This window comes from Acomys minous (genome assembly GCF_964271855.1).
Source record: "Acomys minous genome assembly, chromosome: 3".
Lineage (NCBI taxonomy): Eukaryota > Metazoa > Chordata > Mammalia > Rodentia > Muridae > Acomys > Acomys minous.
In genome coordinates, this window is record NC_140485.1 from 77,383,934 (window position 1) to 77,405,208 (window position 21,275).

At 51.0% G+C, this 21,275-nt stretch overlaps 2 protein-coding genes across 8 annotated transcripts; one reads left to right on the top strand and one right to left on the bottom strand.

Moving 5' to 3' along the window:
• Positions 1-65: 65 nt before the first annotated feature.
• On the top strand, positions 66-10,644 carry BLCAP (BLCAP apoptosis inducing factor). 4 transcript variants are annotated; one of them, XR_014778268.1, is made up of 3 exons: positions 211-225; positions 441-613; positions 8,752-8,918. XR_014778268.1 is itself a non-coding variant. In XM_084777233.1 (2 exons), exon 2 carries the CDS (start codon positions 8,926-8,928, stop codon positions 9,187-9,189), a length of 264 nt encoding a protein of 87 aa, XP_084633359.1. In that variant the 5' UTR covers positions 66-225; positions 8,752-8,925; the 3' UTR covers positions 9,190-10,644. The 4 variants fall into 4 exon arrangements, 2 of the variants coding, with proteins under 2 accessions (XP_084633359.1, XP_084633358.1); XM_084777233.1 differs by lacking the exon at positions 441-613 and having other exon boundaries at positions 66-225; positions 8,752-10,644; XR_014778269.1 differs by lacking the exons at positions 211-225; positions 8,752-8,918 and adding an exon at positions 1,436-2,605 and having other exon boundaries at positions 234-613.
• On the bottom strand, positions 4,579-7,633 carry NNAT (neuronatin). Of its 4 annotated transcripts, none has more exons than XM_084777228.1 (3): positions 6,805-7,633; positions 6,532-6,619; positions 4,579-5,560 (listed from the first exon to the last, which is right to left on the bottom strand). In XM_084777228.1, exons 1-3 carry the CDS (start codon positions 6,874-6,876, stop codon positions 5,331-5,333), a joined length of 390 nt encoding a protein of 129 aa, XP_084633354.1. In that variant the 5' UTR covers positions 6,877-7,633; the 3' UTR covers positions 4,579-5,330. The 4 variants fall into 4 exon arrangements, with proteins under 4 accessions (XP_084633354.1, XP_084633355.1, XP_084633356.1 ...); XM_084777229.1 differs by lacking the exon at positions 6,532-6,619 and adding an exon at positions 5,819-5,894 and having other exon boundaries at positions 6,805-7,427; XM_084777230.1 differs by lacking the exon at positions 6,532-6,619 and adding an exon at positions 5,814-5,894 and having other exon boundaries at positions 6,805-7,412.
• Positions 10,645-21,275: the final 10,631 nt, after the last annotated feature.

Here is a 21,275-nt window from a genome sequence, read left to right on the forward strand (position 1 = left end):
GTGGCTAATTAGCTAGTTAAGTGAACACACTAACTCATCTAGACTTTAACAGGCCTGGGGCAAGGCATTTCATCACCCAGAAGGAAGCATATTCTGAGCCTGGGTCTTTGCCTGTGGTTCAAAGGGCTAGATGTGAGGCACGAGAAGTTTCCCAGGGTGCAGAGGTGCCCACGGTCCGAGAGCTTCTGGGGACTGAGACTCTTCAACCAAACTAAACTACAAAGAGTAAGGATCACAATCTGCTGCATATGCATGAAGGGGACCATGGGCCAGAGGTTTGGGGCTGTCCAAAGTACGCCTGACTAAATATTCCACGGGATTGAAGACTACAGCGCTCCATAATTTTATTAACGTCCCGAAAAAGTTCATAAAGGCTATTTTGTGACGGATACTGAGGGAAGAATCCCCTAGAGTAGTTTCATTTTGGGCCTATTTGTCAGGCGTCCGCGCAGGACAGCCTGACTTTGGACGGGGTCCTTGTGATGCTCCACTTGAAGACGAAGGGGGCGTCTCCCCAGCTCCTGCGGCGTCGGTGGAGAGCTAAGGTGGAGGCAGGCTGCGGCAGCGACCGGCGACGCTGACAGTGGCGGCAGCGCCATGGCGGGGCTCGCAGGTATCGTGGCGTCGCCCACCTGGGCGGGGTGAGAGGCTAGGCGCTCGGCGAGGCCGAGCCGCCATGTTGGCCCTGCGGGGTCACCTTAGGCGCCGCTTGGCCTCTCGCCGGGGCTTTCCGCGCGGCTGGGGGCGGGCACACCCTTGTCTGGCGTCAGGTGACCTCCCTGCTTTGCCCCAACCTGGGCCTTGGGGTGGGGGGTGGGAGGGGTCCCTTCCCGTCCCTAGGGTGAGTTCTGGGGTTCCTGGCTGTCACGCTGGCTTCCAAGGTCAGCACGCTCCCGGGATGGCGCTGGGAACGCCGGGCTCGACCACCACCTCCTCCGCTCTGGCCCTTGGCAAGGGGCTTCAGCTTCTGGGAGGCCAGCCATTCTACTCGCCACTTCAGTCTCTCGATCTTTGCTCTTCCCCACCCTACCCCCATTTCCCCCCCATCCGAAGTAGTGTGGGGAGTAGGTAGAAGTGGGCCCCAAACACTCTCTTTTGTGTCTGGAGTGATAGGGTGACCATCTGCTTCGGGTCCTGGGTGCTTCTCGCTCGGCACCAACTTTTCGTCGAGTCTGGACACCGGCTCCCTCGCCTATAGTTGGTTGGGGAGTGGCCCTCAAGGGCAGCAGAAGGAACGGAATGCCTGTCACACTCGTCTTGGACTGGAAAGGAAAATGGGGGATGGGGAGACAAGTCGATTTTTCCTTCCTCCTATCATACAACCTTTAGTTTCCTTCTAGGTCTCATGTCCCTTTTTAGTTGGGAAACTTAAGACCTGTTCTAGTTTATAGGTTCTTTGTGTTTATACGTTCGGATCCTCTTTTGTCCCTTTCAGGGAACTGATGGTATTGGGAACAGTTTCTCTGCCCGGCCTGACATGGTCCAACATCCCGTCAGCCTCTGGACTGCAACACCGAAGCCAGGAAGCAAAAAAAAAAAAAAAGTTCCGTTTTATGTGCTCATCCCAAGTGTTAGGTCAAGCTTGTTCGTTTCTTTTAAATCAAGATTCATGAATGGCAATAATTCCTGTTCAAAGATGAGGTTTCTGGAACCCTGGTCAGTTCCAGGAACCAAATGAATTCTGTATCTGAAAAATGGTCATCCCAAAGTTCCTGCCGAAACAGTTTAATTTCTCATCTGTCTTTTCTAAGGGGAATCGGAGTTGGGCTGTCCTCTTTTCTCGTTCTCTGTCTTGGAAGCATACACATGTCACGGTGTGACCTACCAAGAGCCCTGTATTGCCTTCCTCTGTCTTCTGGCTCTGCCCTGGGAATGTCCAGGAATCTGTTTCCTGCTGTGGTCTGAGCCCTGTGGTGGGGGGACGGGGGTCACGGAATGACAGAATTGTTTCCAGAGAAGATTGTGGCAAATGTGCCTCTCTGGCATATGGAAGAAGTCGTGGTCACCTGGAAACGGAGTCTTTGATGGACTATTCTTTTCTCTCTGTGTGTACACACATTTAAATCTCCTGGGAGAGATTAACTGCCAGCTCAGACGCTCCCTTTGGGCTGTCGGCTCCTGAAGAGATCCAAGTTTGAAAGTAGATATCTAGTAAGTGGCCAACAGCAAGCCTGCCTCCCTCAAAGCCTCGGTGTAATTAAGCTATCTTTGGCCAGCCCTATAGCCCAAGCCAAAAACCTTAATCCCTGTTGTTCCTCAGACACATTTCAGTCACAGTTCACTTACTCCACAGTTAGAGTCTCTTAGAACCCACATCTCTGGAAGCTTTGACCTCCACCCTACTGAACTCGAGCCGGTCAGGCTGAGACGCAGCCTAGGTCAGGTCCTAACTTAACGCCTTGGCAGCAGCTGTATCCACCCTGCTAGGAAGATGGAGCCTTAGAATCTCATGTGTTGCTAGAGTCCCATAAAGCTATTCGGCTTCCCTCACAGCTCATCTGCTCTGCCTTTGCTCCTGTTCAGAAGTAGCAACCTCTTTAGGAACGGGATATTTAGCTCTGTGTACTAAGGGCTTTGCAATAAAAGAACGCACCCCATTGCTCTATGTGAGAATAAAATGTTTTAATAGCATGTAGCTTGTTGAAACATTTTATATATAAGATATGTTTGGATCAGGCTTGCAGGTACTACACAAGGACGGCCATGAACACATTCTTCTCGGCCTTCTCTGGGGGCTTTAGTTTGCTGTCAGGACAGTCGGGCGTGAGGTGGGAGAGGAAGGTGGGTAGTAGATATTTCACATTTCTCAGAGTCACCCTGGCAGCCCTTTCCTGGAAGTCTCCACCTAACTACACCACATTCAGTACTGATGGAGGGAAGATGGAAGAAAAAGGTTTTGCCAGGATCATCTGGAAAGCCCCGGGGTTACCATTAGCCTCCTGGCTTGGGGATGAGGGTACAAGATGTGCTGCGTGCAGGGTGGCCGGACTCCAACCTCCTTGCTGTGTCCTGCCTTTGTGTTGGGCCGAGGCTAGGACATATGGAACAATAGAGTGACAGTGGGCCCACCTCTCCAAGTCTCCAAGGCGAGAGTGAGCCTTCCTTGGGAACCTGCGTTGGTATGTACTCTTGGATCAATTTTAGTACAGCAAACCACAGAAGTTTCTAGTCTGGAAGGAGGGAGGCACTGACTGCAGATGAGTAGCTTTGGGACTAAGGACCTGACCTAACTTCAGGCCTTGGCAGCAAGCAGCTGTATCCACCCTGCTAGGAAGATGGAGCCTTAGAATGCATGTCACATCCAAGTTCCATGGAATCCTGGTGATGCTCTGATCTGTATGGGGGTTCATCTAGACTTTGGTAGGTGACTAAAAGCGACCTGGCTTGGTAGCCTAAGCTAATTTGATGGATGGTAAAGCCAAGACCACAGCAAGTTCTGTGCTACCTGCCCCCTTAATTTCCTGGTGTTGAGTGAAATTACAAGTATCTTCAGAGGTGCCAGTGATTGGTCTGAAAATCAAGCTTTCTTGGGAGCCAGAGACAAAGACAAGGTTCAAGGACTTTGAGGTGCTTTGCACACCAGAGTGTGGTGTGACAATCCTGACTAAGGGATTCAGGGAAGTAGCAGAGGAGAACTGATAGCCTTCCAACTCATCCCCTTAGTGTTGACATAGCAACAGGTGTGTAGTGACAGGGATGGATAAAACCAGAGATGAGGTTTAACAGGTGGCAGGACAAGTCAGCTGACACTTGTAAGAAGAGCCTTGGCTAACCAAGGAAGAGAACTAAGGCCAGCCCACCCTCAAGATGCAATGGGAGGGGAAAAGGCAGGCTAGCGGCTGGATAAGGTCCTTAAGGATATACTGAGAAATTAAGAGGAGTGTCCAGCTGGAGAGTTAGAAAAGTCCAGCAGGATGGCCTTATGGTGATCCTGGGGCGTAGGACTAAGCTGGGTGGAGGAGGCCCAAAGCCACATCTCATGCCCATTGTCCCAGCCAGTGCCCCCTCTTCCTGCCCAGCAGTTGTTTCCCAGGGCTCCTGGGTAGCGATCTGGGGTATAGCTTTATATTTCTAAAGTCAACCTTCTTGGTCCTCAGTATTCCATTTAAAGGGCCATTCCCACTTATTTTCTCCCCATCATTCTCAAATTTATAACCACCTGTGGTACCTTATCTCAGGACCACCAAGTAAATGCACCCAACATCCTGGGGAAGGGGATTGTCCCTTGTTTTGGGACAAATGAATACCACCTTTTTCACTGGGGGCGAGAAACAGTCCTTTATCTCAGGACAGTATTTAGATGTTCACTGGGGGCGAGAAACAGTCCTTTATCTCAGGACAGTATTTAGATGTTCACTGGGGACGAGAAACAGTCCTTTATCTCAGGACAGTATTTAGATGTTCACTGGGGACGAGAAATAGTCCTTTATCTCAGGACAGTATTTAAATGAGGCAGAGTCTTGGTTCATTCTTGTCCCCCTCCTCTCCTCCCTTTCCCATGTGGTATACCCCTCCACAGTGGGTACATTGCCCAGTTAGAGACATGTGACGCTGTCGCAGAAGAAGCCACAAAAGAACTTTGGTGCACCCCCACTGCCCTGCACGGTCCTAGGACACTGTACAAGACAGGAGAGGTCCGTTTTTTATTTTTTGTGGAGGTGGTCCCTGTTCTCCAGGAGCTTACAATCTAGCTGGGGGATACAACTAATGCACAATTAAGCAGTACAGTTAGCGACTACCACAATATTGACCACAACTGCCTCGTGAGACCAGGGATAAGCAAGATCAGTGAAGGGCCGGGGGTCCGGAGAAGGTGTTTTGGTGAAAGTGGGATTCAGTTTCTGGTTGAATAGGTCCGAATCAAGTGACACATTTTGGGGAGGGGTTTGGAAGGCTGGGGAGTTAGGGGAATGAGGGAGCAAGGCAGGAAAGTGCGTGCCTTAGGCAAGGGACTGCAAGAGGGCGCCTCTGAATTTCTTAACCCTCTTCCTCCCGCATCCATGCCCTCCAGTCCTGCCACAGGGCACACAGTTGATGTTTTCTCTTCTGCACCGAGATTCAGGGCTTCGGCTGGTGGTGTCAGAATGTCCATTCTGCTGTTTGGTTGTGTGTTGGATCTCCGTAGTACGATCTCTCATGCAGCTGAGATGGTGCTGTTCCGTCTTGGTCCAGATCAGAATGAGGTGCCTACGCCCATTTCTCGAGGGTTTGCTCCCCTCTTCCCCCCTCTTCTCCCACCCGCCGGTAGTGGGACAGGGGCAAAGGGGCTGGGAAGGGAACTGATAGCTTCATCATTGTCGGTGCTGCTTCTCCGGGGGCCTACCGGCCCCTCACTGACCTTGGCAAGTGCTCCTCTGACGAGGGAGCACAGGGGACCCCCCATTCCTGCGCGGCACTGGCTCCCATGCTGGTCGAGAAGCACAGGAGCACCTGATGACACGGCCGCCCAGGGCTGGGAGCTGGGGCCTCAGTTGGGGGCTCTCTGCCTGCGCTCCCCCAGCACCTGCCGCCCGGTCCGGGACACCGTGTGCGCCAGCTTCTGCAGGGAGTACCTGAACACCTGCGGTGAGAGACCCAGGACCCACCTTTAGAGAAGAAGCACCTAGGACCCAGTATAGTGCTGCTGCTACTGCTGCTTGCTGCTCCTGCTGTGTGCCCGCCCAGCCCCGCCCCCTGCCCCGCCCGCCTGTCCAGTGCAGCCTGGAGTGGTGGGCGCGGCGCAGCTTGTCCACGAGTCAGGGCAGCTGGAGCTTTTCCAACTGTGCTGAGAGCTGCATGGCTGCAAGCTGATTGGACCCACAACTTAGGTATACCTCACTTCTCGCAATGGGCTGTGTCCCTGGAGGATTTCGAAAAGCGAATCCTACCCAGTAAATGCAGCATTCCAGGAACACCTTGAAGGAAATATGCGATTCCTTTGGCAAAGGATTCCTTTAGCAGGGAACTCTTCCTGCAAAGGGAGCTCTCGAGGATAGACGGTTTTATGCACAAAGCGCTTTCTTCCAATTTGGCTTTAAGAAAAGCACCTTTTCGTGTGCTCTCTCTTTCCAGAAAATGATTTGTCTTTTTCTTTTTTCTTTTATAAGCGTTCTTTCCCTTCCCTTTTTTCCTGAGAAGGGCATTTTCCTCTAATTGTTTTATTCAAAGTGTGTTCCAGTTCATTTTTTCCCCTGTTCCTTTGTCTCTTTACTAGTATGTTTTATCTAATGCATTTTCCCCCTGCCAAGTGCCTTTGTCTGGTTTATTTTTCCTGCAATGCGCGTTTTCTCTATTTCTCTCCCTTTATTTTTTTCAATTTGTTGAGATTCTTTTTGTTAAGATTTTTTCCCCTGAGAAGTGCCATTTTCTAACTTTTCTCACCCCACCCCATGAATGTTGTATGCGTATATAGTGTGTTTTAAAGAAAATTTCCCGCAATGCGCAATTTTTTAAGGCGAACATTTTCTGCTGGGCGAACTGTAAAGTCGCGCAGCACACAAGTGCCCCGCCTCCCTCCTGGGATCGAGTCTGAGTAGAGCGGGTGTTTCTTACCGCGTTGGTCGCGATCGTCCGCTGCGGGCGACCGCCGCACCCCTGAGTCTTTGTTCCCGGCCGGGCGCCGGCGCACTGGGGACAGGGTCTGTGCGAGGATGTGGGCACGGGGACGGGCAGGGACAAATAGTACCACCGCGGCACTTTGGTAGGCAGGAATCGCGGCAATTGGGATAGGATGGGTTGGGGAGGCGGCAATCGCGACGCGGGTTAGGGTTCCAAGGGGCGCGCTTTGGGTACCCTCTCCCACCCAAAGCCCGGGCATATACTCACCTGCAGCAGCACGCGAAAGATGTACCAGCCGATGATTAGCAGTTCGGCGGAGGCTGCTGCCACTGCGGCCATGGTTCCGAGAGTGGGTAGGTGGTCGAGAGCAAGGGTTCGCCGAGGTCTGCAGATCTCGGAGTCCGCTGTTCGGCGCACTGCCGCAGCCCCGGTGGCCGCGCCTTAAGTACCCTCCTGCCACCGAAGTGCGCATGCGCACTTGGGGGTTGTTGTTGAGGAGGGGTAGTGGGGGGCGTTCCTCATTCGCCGAGAGAGAAAAAAATAACCGTCTGGTTTTTTCCACACCGACCCCCCACGTCCTGAATCCGCTCGTAACACCCTTCTAGAAGATTCTGTTCTGCCCGCTTTTGAAATTCGGTGTAAAATGGAGGGGAGTAGTGGCTCTCGAGTGTAGAATGAGGGTAAGGGGTGCAAGCCTCTCGGTACGGCACACCCAAGCCTGCAAATTCGAGCCGCGTAACCAGTGCCGCGCCAAAAAGTACGTCCTAAATGGATGGAAAACCGAATTTACGGAACGCTGTCTCATAAAACAAAAAATATACCCCTTTCTCAGCACTCCTAATAGTCTGTGAATTTTAAACCTATGCCAGTTGTTTTGTGAGAATCCTTGATCGTGTACCACTTTCCTGATTGTTGCTTCCCGCTCTGCCGGCAGGCGGTGGTGGCCGCGGTCCCGAGCTGGACCAGCTCTCTGCTCTTAATAGCTAAAGCAATTGTATTTACTCTAGGAAAGATGTAAGGAGGATTGGTTCCCTTTGTGTACACCAAAGGAGCGAGCGAACTTTATGGATAAGTGGCCCAAATGTATTTGGGGCTAGTTTTCGGCTGGGTACATAACGACCTCTGCCTGGTGCTCCCCTCCCCTAGTCCCTAGTAGGTCTGCCTGAACCAGGGTGGTTCTTTGTACAGTTCTATACGCCGCTGGAGCATAGAACAGGATTTTGATGCAGCCACTAAGGGTTATGGCTGCTGTTGACTGACTGGTTAGTTTCAAAGCAACGCGAGTATCCCTCTCTTAGCGTGGTCTTTTAGATCTTTAGTGGAATGTAATGAGAATAGAAAGAAGAAATTGCCATCCGCGAGTAGGAATCCCCGCCATCCCAGTGGCTGCTGGAAAAGTACCTCTCCAGCAAGATACCTGGCACAGAGGCCAAATGTTGCCTCTATGTGAACAGGATGTTAATTTTGATTAGACACTTACAGAGACCTGGTTCTGTTCATTGTCAGTAACAGATGGAGGTTTAGTGATCCAAGAGAGTCCGGTGTGATTTTGGTTTTTCTTTCTTCCTTTTTTTTTTTTTTTTTTTTTTTAATTACATTGACTTTAAAGAAGTTGGCCGGTTTGGGCTAAATAGTACTGAACTATTTGGAAAAAGCAGACGCCCATAGCTTGCCAGGATCTGAGGTCCCACTGCCTAGCATCTCCAGGTTAGCCCTGCACAAATAACTGCTGTAACTTGACACACCACGCTGGAGCTGCGTATGTGAGACTAGATGCAGAGCCCTTCCTTACCACATGGGGGCGCAACACCAAGCCCATGGTGTCCTGTGGCAACCACAGGGCGGTTTTGTGAGGCTGGGACCTTTGAGGACGGGCCGCAGCCCCAGGAGGCGATACATGATCTCTGCTGGGCAGGGCCCAGGCAAAGCCAGTCCACTGCGGGGACCGTATCCTCCTGGGAGCCCCCAGTAGAAGCCCAGGGAAGACACCCCAGGAGGCTATCTTAAAATAGTAATTTGGTTAGAAGCAGACATTCATGGGTGGGTGGGGAGGGAAGGGCATTCACATTTGCTGTTGTTTACATGATCCATTTTCCCAAATAAGTATACATTTTGTTCCTGTTTTTTTTGTTTGTTTGTTTGTTTGTTTTTGTTTTGTTTGTGTGTCTGTCTGTCTGTTCTTTGTCTGTTTGTTGTGTTGACTTTTCTCTTCAGGATCCTTGCTGCCTTGGTGATCCCGGGCTGACAGCCAGAGAGCACAGCGGCTCAGCTCCTGGAGAGAGAGTCGAAGAAAACGGAGGGCAGCCACCTGTGCCTGCTGGCTCCCATTAGGTCGGTTCCTGCAGCGGTGCCTGGCCGCCTTGGTGAAGGCCCTGCCCGGCAGAGATCATGTATTGCCTCCAGTGGCTGCTGCCTGTCCTCCTCATCCCCAAGCCCCTCAACCCCGCCCTGTGGTTCAGCCACTCCATGTTCATGGGCTTCTACCTGCTCAGCTTCCTCCTGGAACGGAAACCTTGCACAATATGTGCCTTGGTGTTCCTGGCAGCCCTCTTTCTCATCTGCTATAGCTGCTGGGGAAATTGTTTCCTGTACCACTGCTCCGATTCCCCACTTCCGGAATCAGCCCATGACCCCGGTGTTGTGGGCACCTAACGTCTGCCGAGATAGCTTGCCAAGGAAGCAGAAGACGGGAGGGGAGGCACTGGCATAGGTCATAAAGCATTGGAGTTTCAAACCCCGCAGCCCTGTGGGTGCCACATTCCTAATGGAGCCTTTTGGCCTGTGATGTTTTATCCTTATAATGTGAATATTGGCACTGACCGGTGCTTCTGTTGTAGAGTCCTGTAGTCGTGGGTGGTCTTATGGTTGTGTGTTCTGTCACCATCTTGGTCCCGGCTGACGGATGGGAGTCTACACTTATCCTGGTCAACCACCCTTGATATGACCTGGGCAGATACAATGCTAGTCTCCTTGTACCTCCATGACCCTTCCTCATCAGGCTCTTCCTCCTTCCCGCCTCAGTCCCTTTCCCTGCTGTCCCCTTGGTTCTCTCCCACTCCTTTTCTTTTGGGGGAGCACCTGTCCAAGACAGGGCTTGTTTTTGCACTTATCTCAAATTTTAAGAGATTGCTGATGCCCGAGAGCCTCGCTTTTTCTTCCTTATTTCCCTGTTGAGAAGGTGAGACGGAATCATGTCTCAGCTGCTCCTTGTCCATAAACCTCCAGTATTTTCTCTGCCTCATTTTAAAGAAAGAAGCGATGGAGAGACATTGCCCTTTGGCCTGGGTGTCTGGGCTCTTGCCTTCCAGCCCAGCCTCTCTCCCTCTGCTCTTCCTCCTGCCTCTCTCAGCCGTCCTGTGGGGGCCGCCTCTTGTCTCCAGTGCATGCTCTTCAGGAGGGAGGTGTGCAGCGTGCTTACAGACTCAGTGGTCCCCGCTGAGGGAGGGGGAAAGTATGTGCTTCATAGCAGCCTCGGTTCCCTTGATAGGAGTTTGGATATTCTTGATGTGCCCTGTATGTGTGTGTGCACATTGTGTGAGCGTGAGTGTGTGTGTGTGTGTGTACGTGTACATACAAATACATGTGTATATTCCTTTTGAAGAAGCTTTACTGAACGTGTTCTGACTGAGGTTTAGTAGCAGTAGCTAGCTGTAGTAGGTCCTGCTGCAGTTTTTATTTAGCATGGGGATTGCAGAGTGACCAACACAGTGGACTCCAAGGTGGCTCAGACGAGACCCAGGGGAGCAGTGGCCATCATTCTCCCGCCAGGAGCCTCTTCGTTCCTGCGCCACGTAGACTGTACACTCTGAAGAATACACAGGAAGATTTGGTGACTTGGTACTTGTTTTTCTGCGCTTCAGTCACAAGTGTCAGCCGATGAGACTTTCTCCTGGCCCTGCCCACTGGAGATCAGCATGGTTGTCCTTCCAGTCGGAAACGTCTCTCTCATGTGTGAGTGAGGGTGGTGGGCCAGGCACAGAGCAGAGCTGAAAGTAGGACTTCCAGGCCACACTTGTGAAATACTTGGACTGCTGTTGTAAAGCCTTTATTTCTGGTGTGTTCGTTCCACAGCTGTTTGAAATGTTTAATAAAGCTTTATAAACTTTACTTTGTGGTTTTATGTGGCTGCAGTCCATTTGGGTCATGGTGTTGGATTTCTGAGTTGGTGGGGGGCAGGGTGAAACACACAGGGCTGAGTCCTTGGCGCCAGAGACCTTAGCTGGAAAATTTGATCTGTTCTCTGGAGAACAGATGGTGGGATTGGGGGAGGGGAGCCGGGCGCAGTCCAGGCAGTGAACAGGAGGGAGTCTGAAAGTTTTCAGAGATGAGACATTTGCACTACTCAGCTCCCATGGCTTCCCGCCTCAAACTGTTTGCTCCGGAGAAGACTTGAGTAACGGATCCCTTGATAAACAACTCAGGGCAGCCTGGGCTCTAACCATCAGGGCTTTTACGGTGCTGCTTTTGAAGGAAAAATAAGTGAAAGCCCTCATGCGATTTCAATTGGAAAAATAAATAAGTCTCGCCATCCACCCAGCACATTCACCCAGTGACAGCTAGAAGCACGAGAGAGTGCATTCCCTTGCCATGGGTGTGCATGTGTTACTGTGGGTGTGACCTGGGACACTCCGTTGGGGCAGCATGTTAGGGCACCCACCTCCATGTCTCTCAAAAAGCAGTGGGAGCTGCTGCGAGGGCTGCTAAGGTAGTCCTTGAAGGGAGTTGGTGACTTGAGGGAAGTCCGTGCGGCCCCCCTAGCCATTGTAAGAAAGCTGTGTGGGTTTGCCCCTGCTCTTCTGCCTTTTTTGCATTCCTGGCCTTGCTGATCCATGCTTTCCTCTTCTTTGGAATTATAACTTCCCCAAAAGCCAGCTGTAATCCATGTGTAGTCAGCTCACACCTATAATCCCAGCACTCAGGAAGCTGAGGCAGGAGCATTGCTCTGAGTTCCAGGACAGCCTGGGCTACAGAGTGAGATCCTATCTAAACAAAATTACCAAAGAGTTGCCTGTTTTAGAGGGATTTTCTTTGAAAAGTTGCAGTGATCATTTTCAGGGTATCTGTCTGTCTGCTTTGGTGACACTCTTACCTCTTGAGGTCTTTGCTATGTGTAGCTCTTTGGGCTTCTACAGAGCTTGAGGAGCTGAGGAGCTGGGCAAACACAGAGACCCTGTACGAGCCTTGCTGGAGGGACCTCCTGATTCCAGCATAGTGGGGAGACTTAGCAAAATAGATAACTGCAGCTTTCAAAAACAAACAGGCTTTCGTGTTGCTCTCCTGTGGAGGCACCTGGATCATAAGTGAGGCCAAGAGCTTTGCTTATTTTGCTTTCCCTTGGAAAGCAGCTTTAGGTCATGTGCTTGAGAGTCAATACAGGCCCCTCTCTGAAAGGTCTGTGGTCCTTTCAGTAGAGTGCTGATAGATAGCCCATCTCTCAAAGGTTACCCACCACGTATGAGTTCTGTGCCCACGGGGCTTCCCACCTCACCTAGAATGCATCCCTTGCCCTGAACTCCCTTTCAGGAAAACAAGAGAAGATGCTTCCTCCGCAGGAGTAGGGCCACCAGGCCATCCAGGGCCTTGCTTTGCACTTTCTGTTGCCACTGTAGCTCTTTGAGAAGGTGTCTTGCTTCTGCTGTCAGTGTCCTGAGAGGCAAAATGTGGTCTTTGGAACAAATACCGTTTTTTCCAACCCTGCTGATGTGGGAGTCTTTTCTCCTCGAATCCTAGGCTCTTTTGGAGTTCAAAAGAGGAAGGTGGCTGAAGTAAGGTGGTGACGGGGTTCTTAGGGAGCTGCCTGCATGTGCTGTGTGCTTTGATCAGTGTACCGTGTGAGCCCAGACACTGCCTGTGCCAGGAGCTTCCCTTCGTTTCTTCCTTCGCTGTGGCGATGGCTTGTCTAGAGCCCGTCATTCAGCCTTCACGGGCCCTGCTGGTGAGGTATGTCAGAGTTCCTCCTAGAGACTGTTTCTGGAGGGCATGAGTCCTTCTGCTTAGGAGGCCTGCTCCACTATTCATCTAGTTTTCGTCAGAATGTCATGTGTGGTGAGACCCCGGGTATACAGTGGACAGCTTCTGCCATCTCAGTGTCTTTCAGGCTAAAGAGAAAAGGGATAGTATTTACTGACCCAAGTCACCAAGCGATCTAGGACTAGGCACTATGGCAGGGGTTCTGAGAGTCTGAGGAGGGAGCTGATGCAGACCTGGGAGGGCTGACTTTCAGACCTGAAGATCAAGTGCTGCAAATACTTGAGCACTGAAATAATAAATGAGATGTCGCTTTTCACCAGCATCTCTGCTTACAAATAAAGACACAGGGCTGCAGAATAAAATGAAGGACCACTAGTATCTGGGTGCCTTAGACTCAGACCCCAGAAGCTTTTGAGGAAAGAGGTCAGTCTATTTAAAGCTGGAGCACTGACAATTTGGGGACACTTAAGGAGGATTTTAAAGGTGCATTGCTGCTAGCAGGCCCCAGACAGTTTCCAGTTGACGGGGAGCCATCACAGTAAGCAGCATGTGAGGTGGGATTCACTCCTGGGGACAGTGTGTGTTTGAGCAGTGGGAGCAGCAGGGCTCTGGAGAAGGCTACCACGCTATCTAGATCACTGGGACTGAGGAGAAAGGGCTCAGAAGTGGCAGCGGTGAGCTCAGCAGCTAGGACTGGGGAGAGTGGAGTATGTTGAAAACAGCATTGCCCATCCTGGTCAGGTAGAGCCAAGCAGAAGGGTTGTCTCCCTTTGGGAATCTAGGAGAGGGACTCAAACCCTGGGTCCAGAGCTGACCTAGAGACCTAGACGCCCTGCTGGGAGGCGTCTAGGAGCCCTAGGCCTTAGGCTTTGCCTTTGTGACTTGCATGACTACCCAGATGTCCCTCTGTCCTTGTTTCACCTTAAAATGGAGGTTGTTGGCTTCAGCTTCAAGGCAGCCTCCATGGTGCCACCCCCTCTGCTGGTGGGAGGGCACTCCATAGGCTCTGTCTCTTCAGAACAGCCGGCATCGGGGGATGTCTAAGTATGCCTTGTTGCTCTTGGTTGAACCCACACTTGGCTGGACAGCTTACCCAGGCTGCCATTCCCCTGTCCCATGTAGTGGTGACAGCTTTCCAGAAAAGTCAGAGGCAGAAGATTATAGCGCTTGATTCCCTACCACTTGGCATATGACCTTGTTCTCCCCCAGCCATGTTCCTTGAGGCCTGTTGCCCCATTTATTAGTCAAGGAAGAAGTCCTTAACATTTTCAGAGCTGTCTCCTGTGAGACGTTGGTGACCTTTATTCTTGTTACTTCAGTCTTAAGAGATGTTGGCTGAAAGTGTGTTAAGGCAATAAAGTATTTAATCAAAGGATTTTACATTAAAAGAATAAACTTGGCTTTTATTCTTGGGTGTAGAAGTGTCAAGAAAATTCCTGTATAGCCAAGGCAGATGTGGAAGGAAAAAAACAAACCAGAAACAGCATTATAGTTCCCTACTGCCGTGGTTCCTACTCCTTAGCTGGTTCATTGAGGTCCTGCTCCACCCTTAATCATAGTCTTTGCCACTTGCCAGACACAGAACCTGCCTGACAAGGCTTGGCAGCAGTCTTGTTGGTCTCTGGCTCTATGGGTAAGTAGGTGGTGGGCCAGTCAATCAGTGCTGGACTCCTAAAGGCCTTAGGTGACTGGTCTTTCCTAGAAGGAAGGGAATTCCCTCCCAAGACTCCTGAGCAACTCTCAAGTAACAAGAATTATTTGCCAGACTAGTATTTGGCGACGGCAGATGAGAAGAACCTCATGAAAACACAGCCTGGCATCCTTCCTTGGAGTGGAGCAGACAAGGCAGGCACCTGTCGGGCCAGATACAGTGGCGTCCTGATTACATCCTCTCTCCTTCCCTGTGCCTGTAACCCCATGTGTTTGGAAGCTTCCTGCTCTTACTGTCCCCTCTGCCTGACAGGTGAGTGAGCTGACAGCAGTGTAGAATACAGATTCCCTGTTCCACAACTACGGCCAGCACTGGCCAGATTGCCTATAGACTGACAGTGACCCATCAGCCCTTGATTCCTAAGCTATGGCCCACCATAAACTGAGTTGGCTGTTGGCGTTGTTCCTCTTGCCTTTGTCATCTTCTCAAAGATCATGAGCATCTTCACCAGAATGCCAGGCTCATAATTGCTTCTCTTCAGCCGCACTCCATTGCTGTATACCTGCATCCCTGTAGACACGGTACCCAGATGTTAGTCCAGGCCCATCTGTCTGCAGCCCACGGGCTTCAGCTCTGGAAAGCCTTACTGCTCACAGATGGACAGGGCTCTTTGTGAGGGCTGCTTTTAGTGGATGGCTTTTGGGTTTGTTTCTTTTTACTTACTAGTCAAGTCTGAACCAGTTATTTTCTCACTCAGCCATTTTTGTGGGTGCTCAGGCAGGAACTAGGGCCCACAGGGGCTTAGCACACACCCAGCTATTCCCATAATGGCCTTCTTGGCTTTGCCCATCTAGCAGCCTGGTGTGTAGTTGTGGAACCGTCTTAGCCCCCTTAGCTGACAGCACTGCTGTACCTGGAAACCTTGCCTTCACTTGACCCAGCCACCTCTGGCTGCTCAGTAGCACATGTCTCTGGGCATCCAGTCCAACTCCTTTCAAGCCCTGGTCCACATGGCTGCTACTGGCCTTCCTTACTAGCTTAGGGCATTTTCTGTGACAACTGGCTCAACTTTGTCCTTCCACAAAGATGGTATGCTCTCTGAGTAGAGCAACTGGTGCTCACAGCCTGGCTGGCACCCCTGTGCTCCTTCTCCAGGTGCCAATCAGAGGCACTCACCTGTCCTCGAAGGAAGTAATCCAAAAAGGTGTCTGGGATTGGAGTGACAGCTGCCACCATCATGAGGAACAAGAAGAAATCACTGTCACTCGGGGGATTTTATCATCCCTTTGGGATTACCAAAGTGTCAGAGGCAGGAGAGGACAGTGTGAGGGAACACATGGAGATGAGCTCGCTTTCCCAGCTTTGAAGGAAGGGACCTGGAGAGGGTGTTATCTGGCAATTGCTTTTCTAGTCAGGAGGCTTGAGCGACTGTCATTGGGACCTGAAATCTTGCAGCGCCCTAAGAGTGTCACAGTTGTGGCTCCTGTACAAAAGACCCTCCAGATGTGAATTGCACAGGAGTACAAGCAGACCTGGGACTTGATTTACCATAACCACTGCCTTCCCCCTGCCAGTCATGAGTGGAAAAGGGGTGCAGAGCTGCCAAGGTGAAACATTGAGGGTGGGGAGCAGGAGGAGAGGGACGTGAGGGCTGGAACACTCCTCTTCAGAGGGGAAGAGGTGAAAGAGCAGATACTTTTCAAAACAGTCAAGTTGGAACTAAGACCGTATTAAAAATTCGGAGTGAGGGAAGAAATTAGATAGTTTTAAAATGTCTAAAAAGCAAAGAAATGACATCACGCAGGTGAAGGCCAGAAGTGAGGAAGGACAAGTGCTGGCCATGTCCCTATTGCCTAGAGTAGACAAGGTTAACCTGGGACAGAAAGCATGGAGCAACCCACCCACCCAAACCAAAGAAGCTTAGCACCGGGCCAGTGACCTCATCTGTCCTGAAACTGTCTGGGAGATACTAAATAAATATTTGCTTAGAGGAAATAAACATCTGAAATGAGAAATTGCATCAAACAGAGCAGCCAGGCACAAAGGCTTATGCAGGTCATCCTAGCACTTGGTAGGACGAGGGTGAAGGATCAGGAGTAGCTAAGGTTATCCTTAGCTACGTAGAGCTACAGGCCACTCTGAGCTACCTGAAACACTGTCTCAGATAAATACTACAACAAGTGACTGAAACTGTCAGTGTTAAGCTGATGGTGATGGAAGGGAGCCAGGGGTCCCACCCATTGCCCGACTGGGTGCGGCTACCTGGGTCGTTCAGAACTGACAGTGGTCAAAACTAGAAAAGCATCTCTCCTTTGGTCTCAGTTCGGCGTGGTGCTGTAGGGTTTTATGTATGCACTTGTGGGTCTTGAGATTCAGGGATCCTCTAGAGAGCCTCTTACTCGGTCTTGGATGAAGTGTTTTCTCTATCACCTGGGGTTCTCAGTCATCCCAGATTTCATATAGGGCACCTTCAGCAAGAACTGGCAAAAATAGTCTGTCCTTTCTGATTGTAGCATCCCTTTCACACAATGCGCCATTTTCCTGGGTAGATAAACATTGACAACCTGAGTCTTAACCCATAGCCCCACTATTTTGAAGGTTTATTTTATTTTTGTATGTGTATGAGTGTTTTGCCTACACGTATGTAAGTGCACCGTGTGTATACCCGGTGCCTATGGAGGCCAGAAGGCAGCATTGGATCCTCTAGAACTAGAGTTATAGTCAGTGGTGAGCTGCCATGTGGGGTCAGGAACTAAACCCAGGCCCAGCTGGAAAAGTAGCCAGTGCTCTGAACTGTTGAACCATTGTTCCAGCCTCTGCACCATTTTGAGTCAAGGTTAGGTTGGCCAAGCCCCTGTCCTGATGTCCTCAGTACGGATGCTTCTCTCCTGACTGGCTGGGAGTTACCTCCACTCACCAGGCCTGTTTCCCCATCTGTAGGAGGAGGCAGTTGAACTAGATTGTCCCCGAGTTCCTTTTCAGTGATAGCATCACATCTTCAGATGCCCCAAGGCTGTGACGGTGCTGATCAGGGCATGGATCAGACTTTGTCAGCTCCACCTTTGGAGCATGGACCGATCAAGAGGGCTGCAGCCCCAAGAAAGCGAATTTGGCAGGAACTGGCTGAGATGATTCTGCTGCTTGTGGCGAGACGTCTTGGCAGACAGCCCATTCAGGTAGGTTGGTACAGGTGAGGGAGAGGGTGGAGATGAACTCCTGTGGCCCCCGAGTAATGTTTCCTTGCAGACTGAATGCCTACAGACTGGTGGATGCCAACTGGGCGGATCCATTCATACTGGCTAAGTAGGCGAACTGTCTCTCCACACACTCTTCTGGCAGGGTTTCAGGGACTTTCTCACCTTGAAATGCTGCCCTGGATTCATGTCCAATCAGACCTCCCTCTAGGCCCCTGGTTCTCTGTGCAGGTGGCACAGTTTTTGAGAACGTAGCTACAGATGCCATCATCAGCCAGAGGCTTGGGGCCTGCAGCAAGAGCAGAAGACTTGCCCAGGGCCAAGGCTCAGACGGATGGGCTGCTGTCCCTAGAAGGGAACACAACTGAGGTGGCTTAGGTGACATGCTCGCTATGCCAGCAGTAGGACCTGAGTGCAGTCAGCCCCACCCCTTGTGAAAGATGAAGAGGGATATTGGCAGCACACACTGGATAACAAATTTTGAGGTCCAGCAAAAGATCGTGTCTCAGAAAATAAAGTGTAGAGTGAAATCACACCTGACTTCAGCCTGCTGCTTGATACACACATAAACACATACACATCTACTACATATGAACATGTATCTGCCCAAAAGTGTAGGCAGAGTCACAGGCACCAGGTTCAGAACTCATCTGGGACTGGTATTCTAAGGGCAGATACAACATGGCGCCAGAGAAGAAGGTGCCACTAGGAGAGACAACAAAAGTACCTATGTTCCAGAAGCCAGCAAAGAGTTTGCTGCACAGTTCTGAGGACAGGACAGAAGTCCCCCAGGTGGGGGACAGTTAACCTCTAATCTGGCCGAGAGTTGGGAGAGGGGGGCTGGAGGGCTACAGAGCCAGGAAGGCACCTGTGCTCACCGGCCACACACACACAGGACAGGGGAAGGCTGGGCCAGCTGGGCTTGCAGAGTGGGGGCAGACAGTGAAGGCCCCCAGAACAGTGGGATTAAGTGTTGAGGTGAGGGGATTAGCTGTGTTGGTAGAAGGAGCAAAATTCAATCATGTTCCCTTTTGTGGGGAACCTGATCTCCATGTTCTCAGGGAGCCGTCATCTGCCCTGCGGGTCCTGACTGCAGCTCTAATTAGCTGTGGCTTCATCTTGCCTGGTGGCTGGGGTCGTGTCTTAGCATTCTTTGTAGCTCTGGGCACCTAGCAACAGGCAGCTGCTGAGAGTCGAGATGGGAGCAGAGTAATCATTCTGTCTCAACTTTAATATCTGAAATGGAGATTTAGACATTTATTTTGTCAAAAGGATTTCTCTTATATTATACAGGGATTCAACAAATGACACAGAAGTCGTGGTTACATTATCTGCATCTCAGGGATGCTCCCCGGCCCCAGTGTGAGCTCGGCTCCTGATAGCATATGCCATAGGCTCATGGCCACGGTCTTGTCTGATCACCATAGCCCCTCCACCTGCACGCAGTGAGGCAGCCAGGCAGCACAGCCCCGTATCACAGGCAAGGAAACAGACCCGCTGAAGCAAAACAGAAAGATAGAGGGTGAGAAGCAAAGGGGATGAGTTCTCTGTTTCCTCCTAGGCAGTATACACCGAATTCTAGCAGTTTCTTTCATACTTGTGCTGGAAATCAAGATCAAGTGAGCCCCGCCTGAGCCACGGGACTGACACTGTGCCTTATGGGCCTGCATAGTGTGTCTTCTGCATGGACGAGCAGCCCAGGTTCTACCTCAGCTACATGAGGTTTCAACCCAAGAAGTCTCACAGGTTTATAGCACTGTATGAGGAGGGAGGGATGCTAGAAAGCTCTGATCGCCCTCCTTGAGCAGCGGGTCTGTCCAGAGGCAAGAGATTATATGAGAGACAGCTCTCACCTAGACCAGTGGTGTTGGAGAGAAATGGAGCAGGGCCTCATGGTAGGTAGAATCCAGAAGTACTTCAAATGGTTGGCTCTTAAGAAGCCAGGCTGGGGCTGGAGTGATGGTTCCACAGTTAAGAGCTCACACTGCTCTTGCAGAGTACCCAAGTTTGGTTCCCAGTCCCCCTGTCATGGTGGGTCTTCTGACTGCCTCAGGCTCCTGCGCGCTCTCTCTCTCTCTCTCTCTCTCTCTCTCTCTCTCTCTCTCTCTCTCTCTCTCTCCCCCCCCCCCCTCTCTCTCTCTCTCTCTCTCTCTCTCTCTCTCTCTCTCTTTCACACACACACACACACACACACACACACACATACGCACAGGCACACACACACACACACTCACACACACACTCTCACACACACACATACGCACAGGCACACACACACACTCACACACAGGCACTGGCCTGCACTTGCATGCACATTCACACACACTACAGGAGCAGGCCAGGAGTGGCACAAAAATGTCTTGAGTGCAGCCCTGATGGATGGCAAGCTGCTGGGTTAAGGGACACAGTATTGTGAGTCAGTCAGAGGCATTGGAAAGTGGCCCAGATGTAGCTAGGGTGTTAGGACACAGACAGGCCTGGCAGACACCTGAATCCCAAGTTGAGGCCTGAATAAGGATCCCACTGTCCTGGAGCCACTGCCACTCAATCATGGGGACCCAAAGAAAGTGACTTGCCAGAGACCATGTGGAGAAGATGGCAGAAGGCCTAGGTCAAGCCCAGGAGTTAGAGACATTCAAGGAACTGATCAAGGTGGGAGAAAGGGAAGGACCTGAAAGATGCAACAAACAACTAGGAGAGGGGGTTGCCATGGCAACTAAGGTAGTGAAGGGTTTCAAGGAGAAAGTAATCAACATTGTCAAATGTGGCAGCGAATTCCAGTCAGATCAAAACAGGAATTTCCCCTTTGGATTTCAGGATTAGCTGAGTTGCAGTGGTCTTAAAAGAACATTCGTGGGGAGTTATAGGAACATAAAGGGGAATGTGTCAGCATGTAAGGGGGACATGAGACTGTCACTGACAGTCCTTTAAGGAGTCAAGAAGGAAGACTTGCAGATGTGAAAGATGGGGGTTAGAGAGTGAGGCTGGGAAGGATGAGCATGTTCATAGACAGCATGAGCTTCCATATGTGGTGAGCGCATGTTCATTGACCAGGGTTTATACAGTCACACCCTCCGGTGTGCCTTCACCATGGCTTCTTTGGTGAAGCCAGGCATTTAGTAGGCTGTGTACTGGTAGAAAAGAATCAGTCACGCTTTCCAGTGCGCAGGGTTCCACACCGACGGCTGCCCTGACAGAAGCACAGAGCAGACCCAGGTGGAAAGCCAGCAAAAGCACTCTGGGCTGAGGGTAACCTGTGCCAGAGGCCTGCTCCAGGGTGGGCAGAAGTCGACTCCACGGAGACAGACGGACTGCGAGGAATTGAGGAGAGAAAGGCCTGGCCTTTTTCATCTTAATCTTGAGGGAAAGAGCAGGGCTGGTACGTGGCTGTTCTGGGCTGTCTCCAGGGTAATTGAGCAGTTAAGGATGGAGACAATTATTTGAAATAAGCTCCCAAATGGCCTGGGATCAAGTGCAGAGGAAGATAAATTAGTTTGGGGCAATAATGTGTATATGACCAAATGTGGTCAAAACTCAATTATTTACCTTTTAGAGAGCAACATGATCCCATGTTCCTTGGGGAGATTTTATCTGTCCTGTATCCCTCCTGTGTGTCTAATTAGCACCAGTTTGATGCTGTTTTGTGGCTGGGATTATGACTTAATACTCTGCGTGCAGTAGTTAGTGAGCCCTTTGGGTACTAAGCCAGTTTCTTCTGCCTTAGACTGGAATTCCAAAAGGCAACGTGTGTTCTTGCCTCCACCAAAACGTATGACTGCTGCAGTGCTAGAAAGAGGGACTGGAGCCGTTCAGTCTGCAGAGGCAGACATGGGGTGGCTGGGTGAAGAAAAGTAGAGCCTGCCTCATGCATCCCTGCGAGCTCTAGGTCACACGAACATCACCACCCTCACATGATACATTGT

Excerpts from the sequence above, each read along its gene's own strand:
- NNAT (XM_084777228.1), bottom strand. The coding sequence starts at position 6,876 with ATGGCCGCAGTGGCAGCAGCCTCCGCCGAACTGCTAATCATCGGCTGG. Across the intron at positions 6,620-6,804 it reads TCTTTCGCGTGCTGCTGCAG|ACCCTGTCCCCAGTGCGCCG; the intron begins GTGAGTATATGC and ends ATCCTCGCACAG. Across the intron at positions 5,561-6,531 it reads GGACGATCGCGACCAACGCG|GTGTTCAGGTACTCCCTGCA; the intron begins GTAAGAAACACC and ends CTCTCACCGCAG.
- BLCAP (XM_084777233.1), top strand. The coding sequence starts at position 8,926 with ATGTATTGCCTCCAGTGGCTGCTGCCTGTCCTCCTCATCCCCAAGCCC.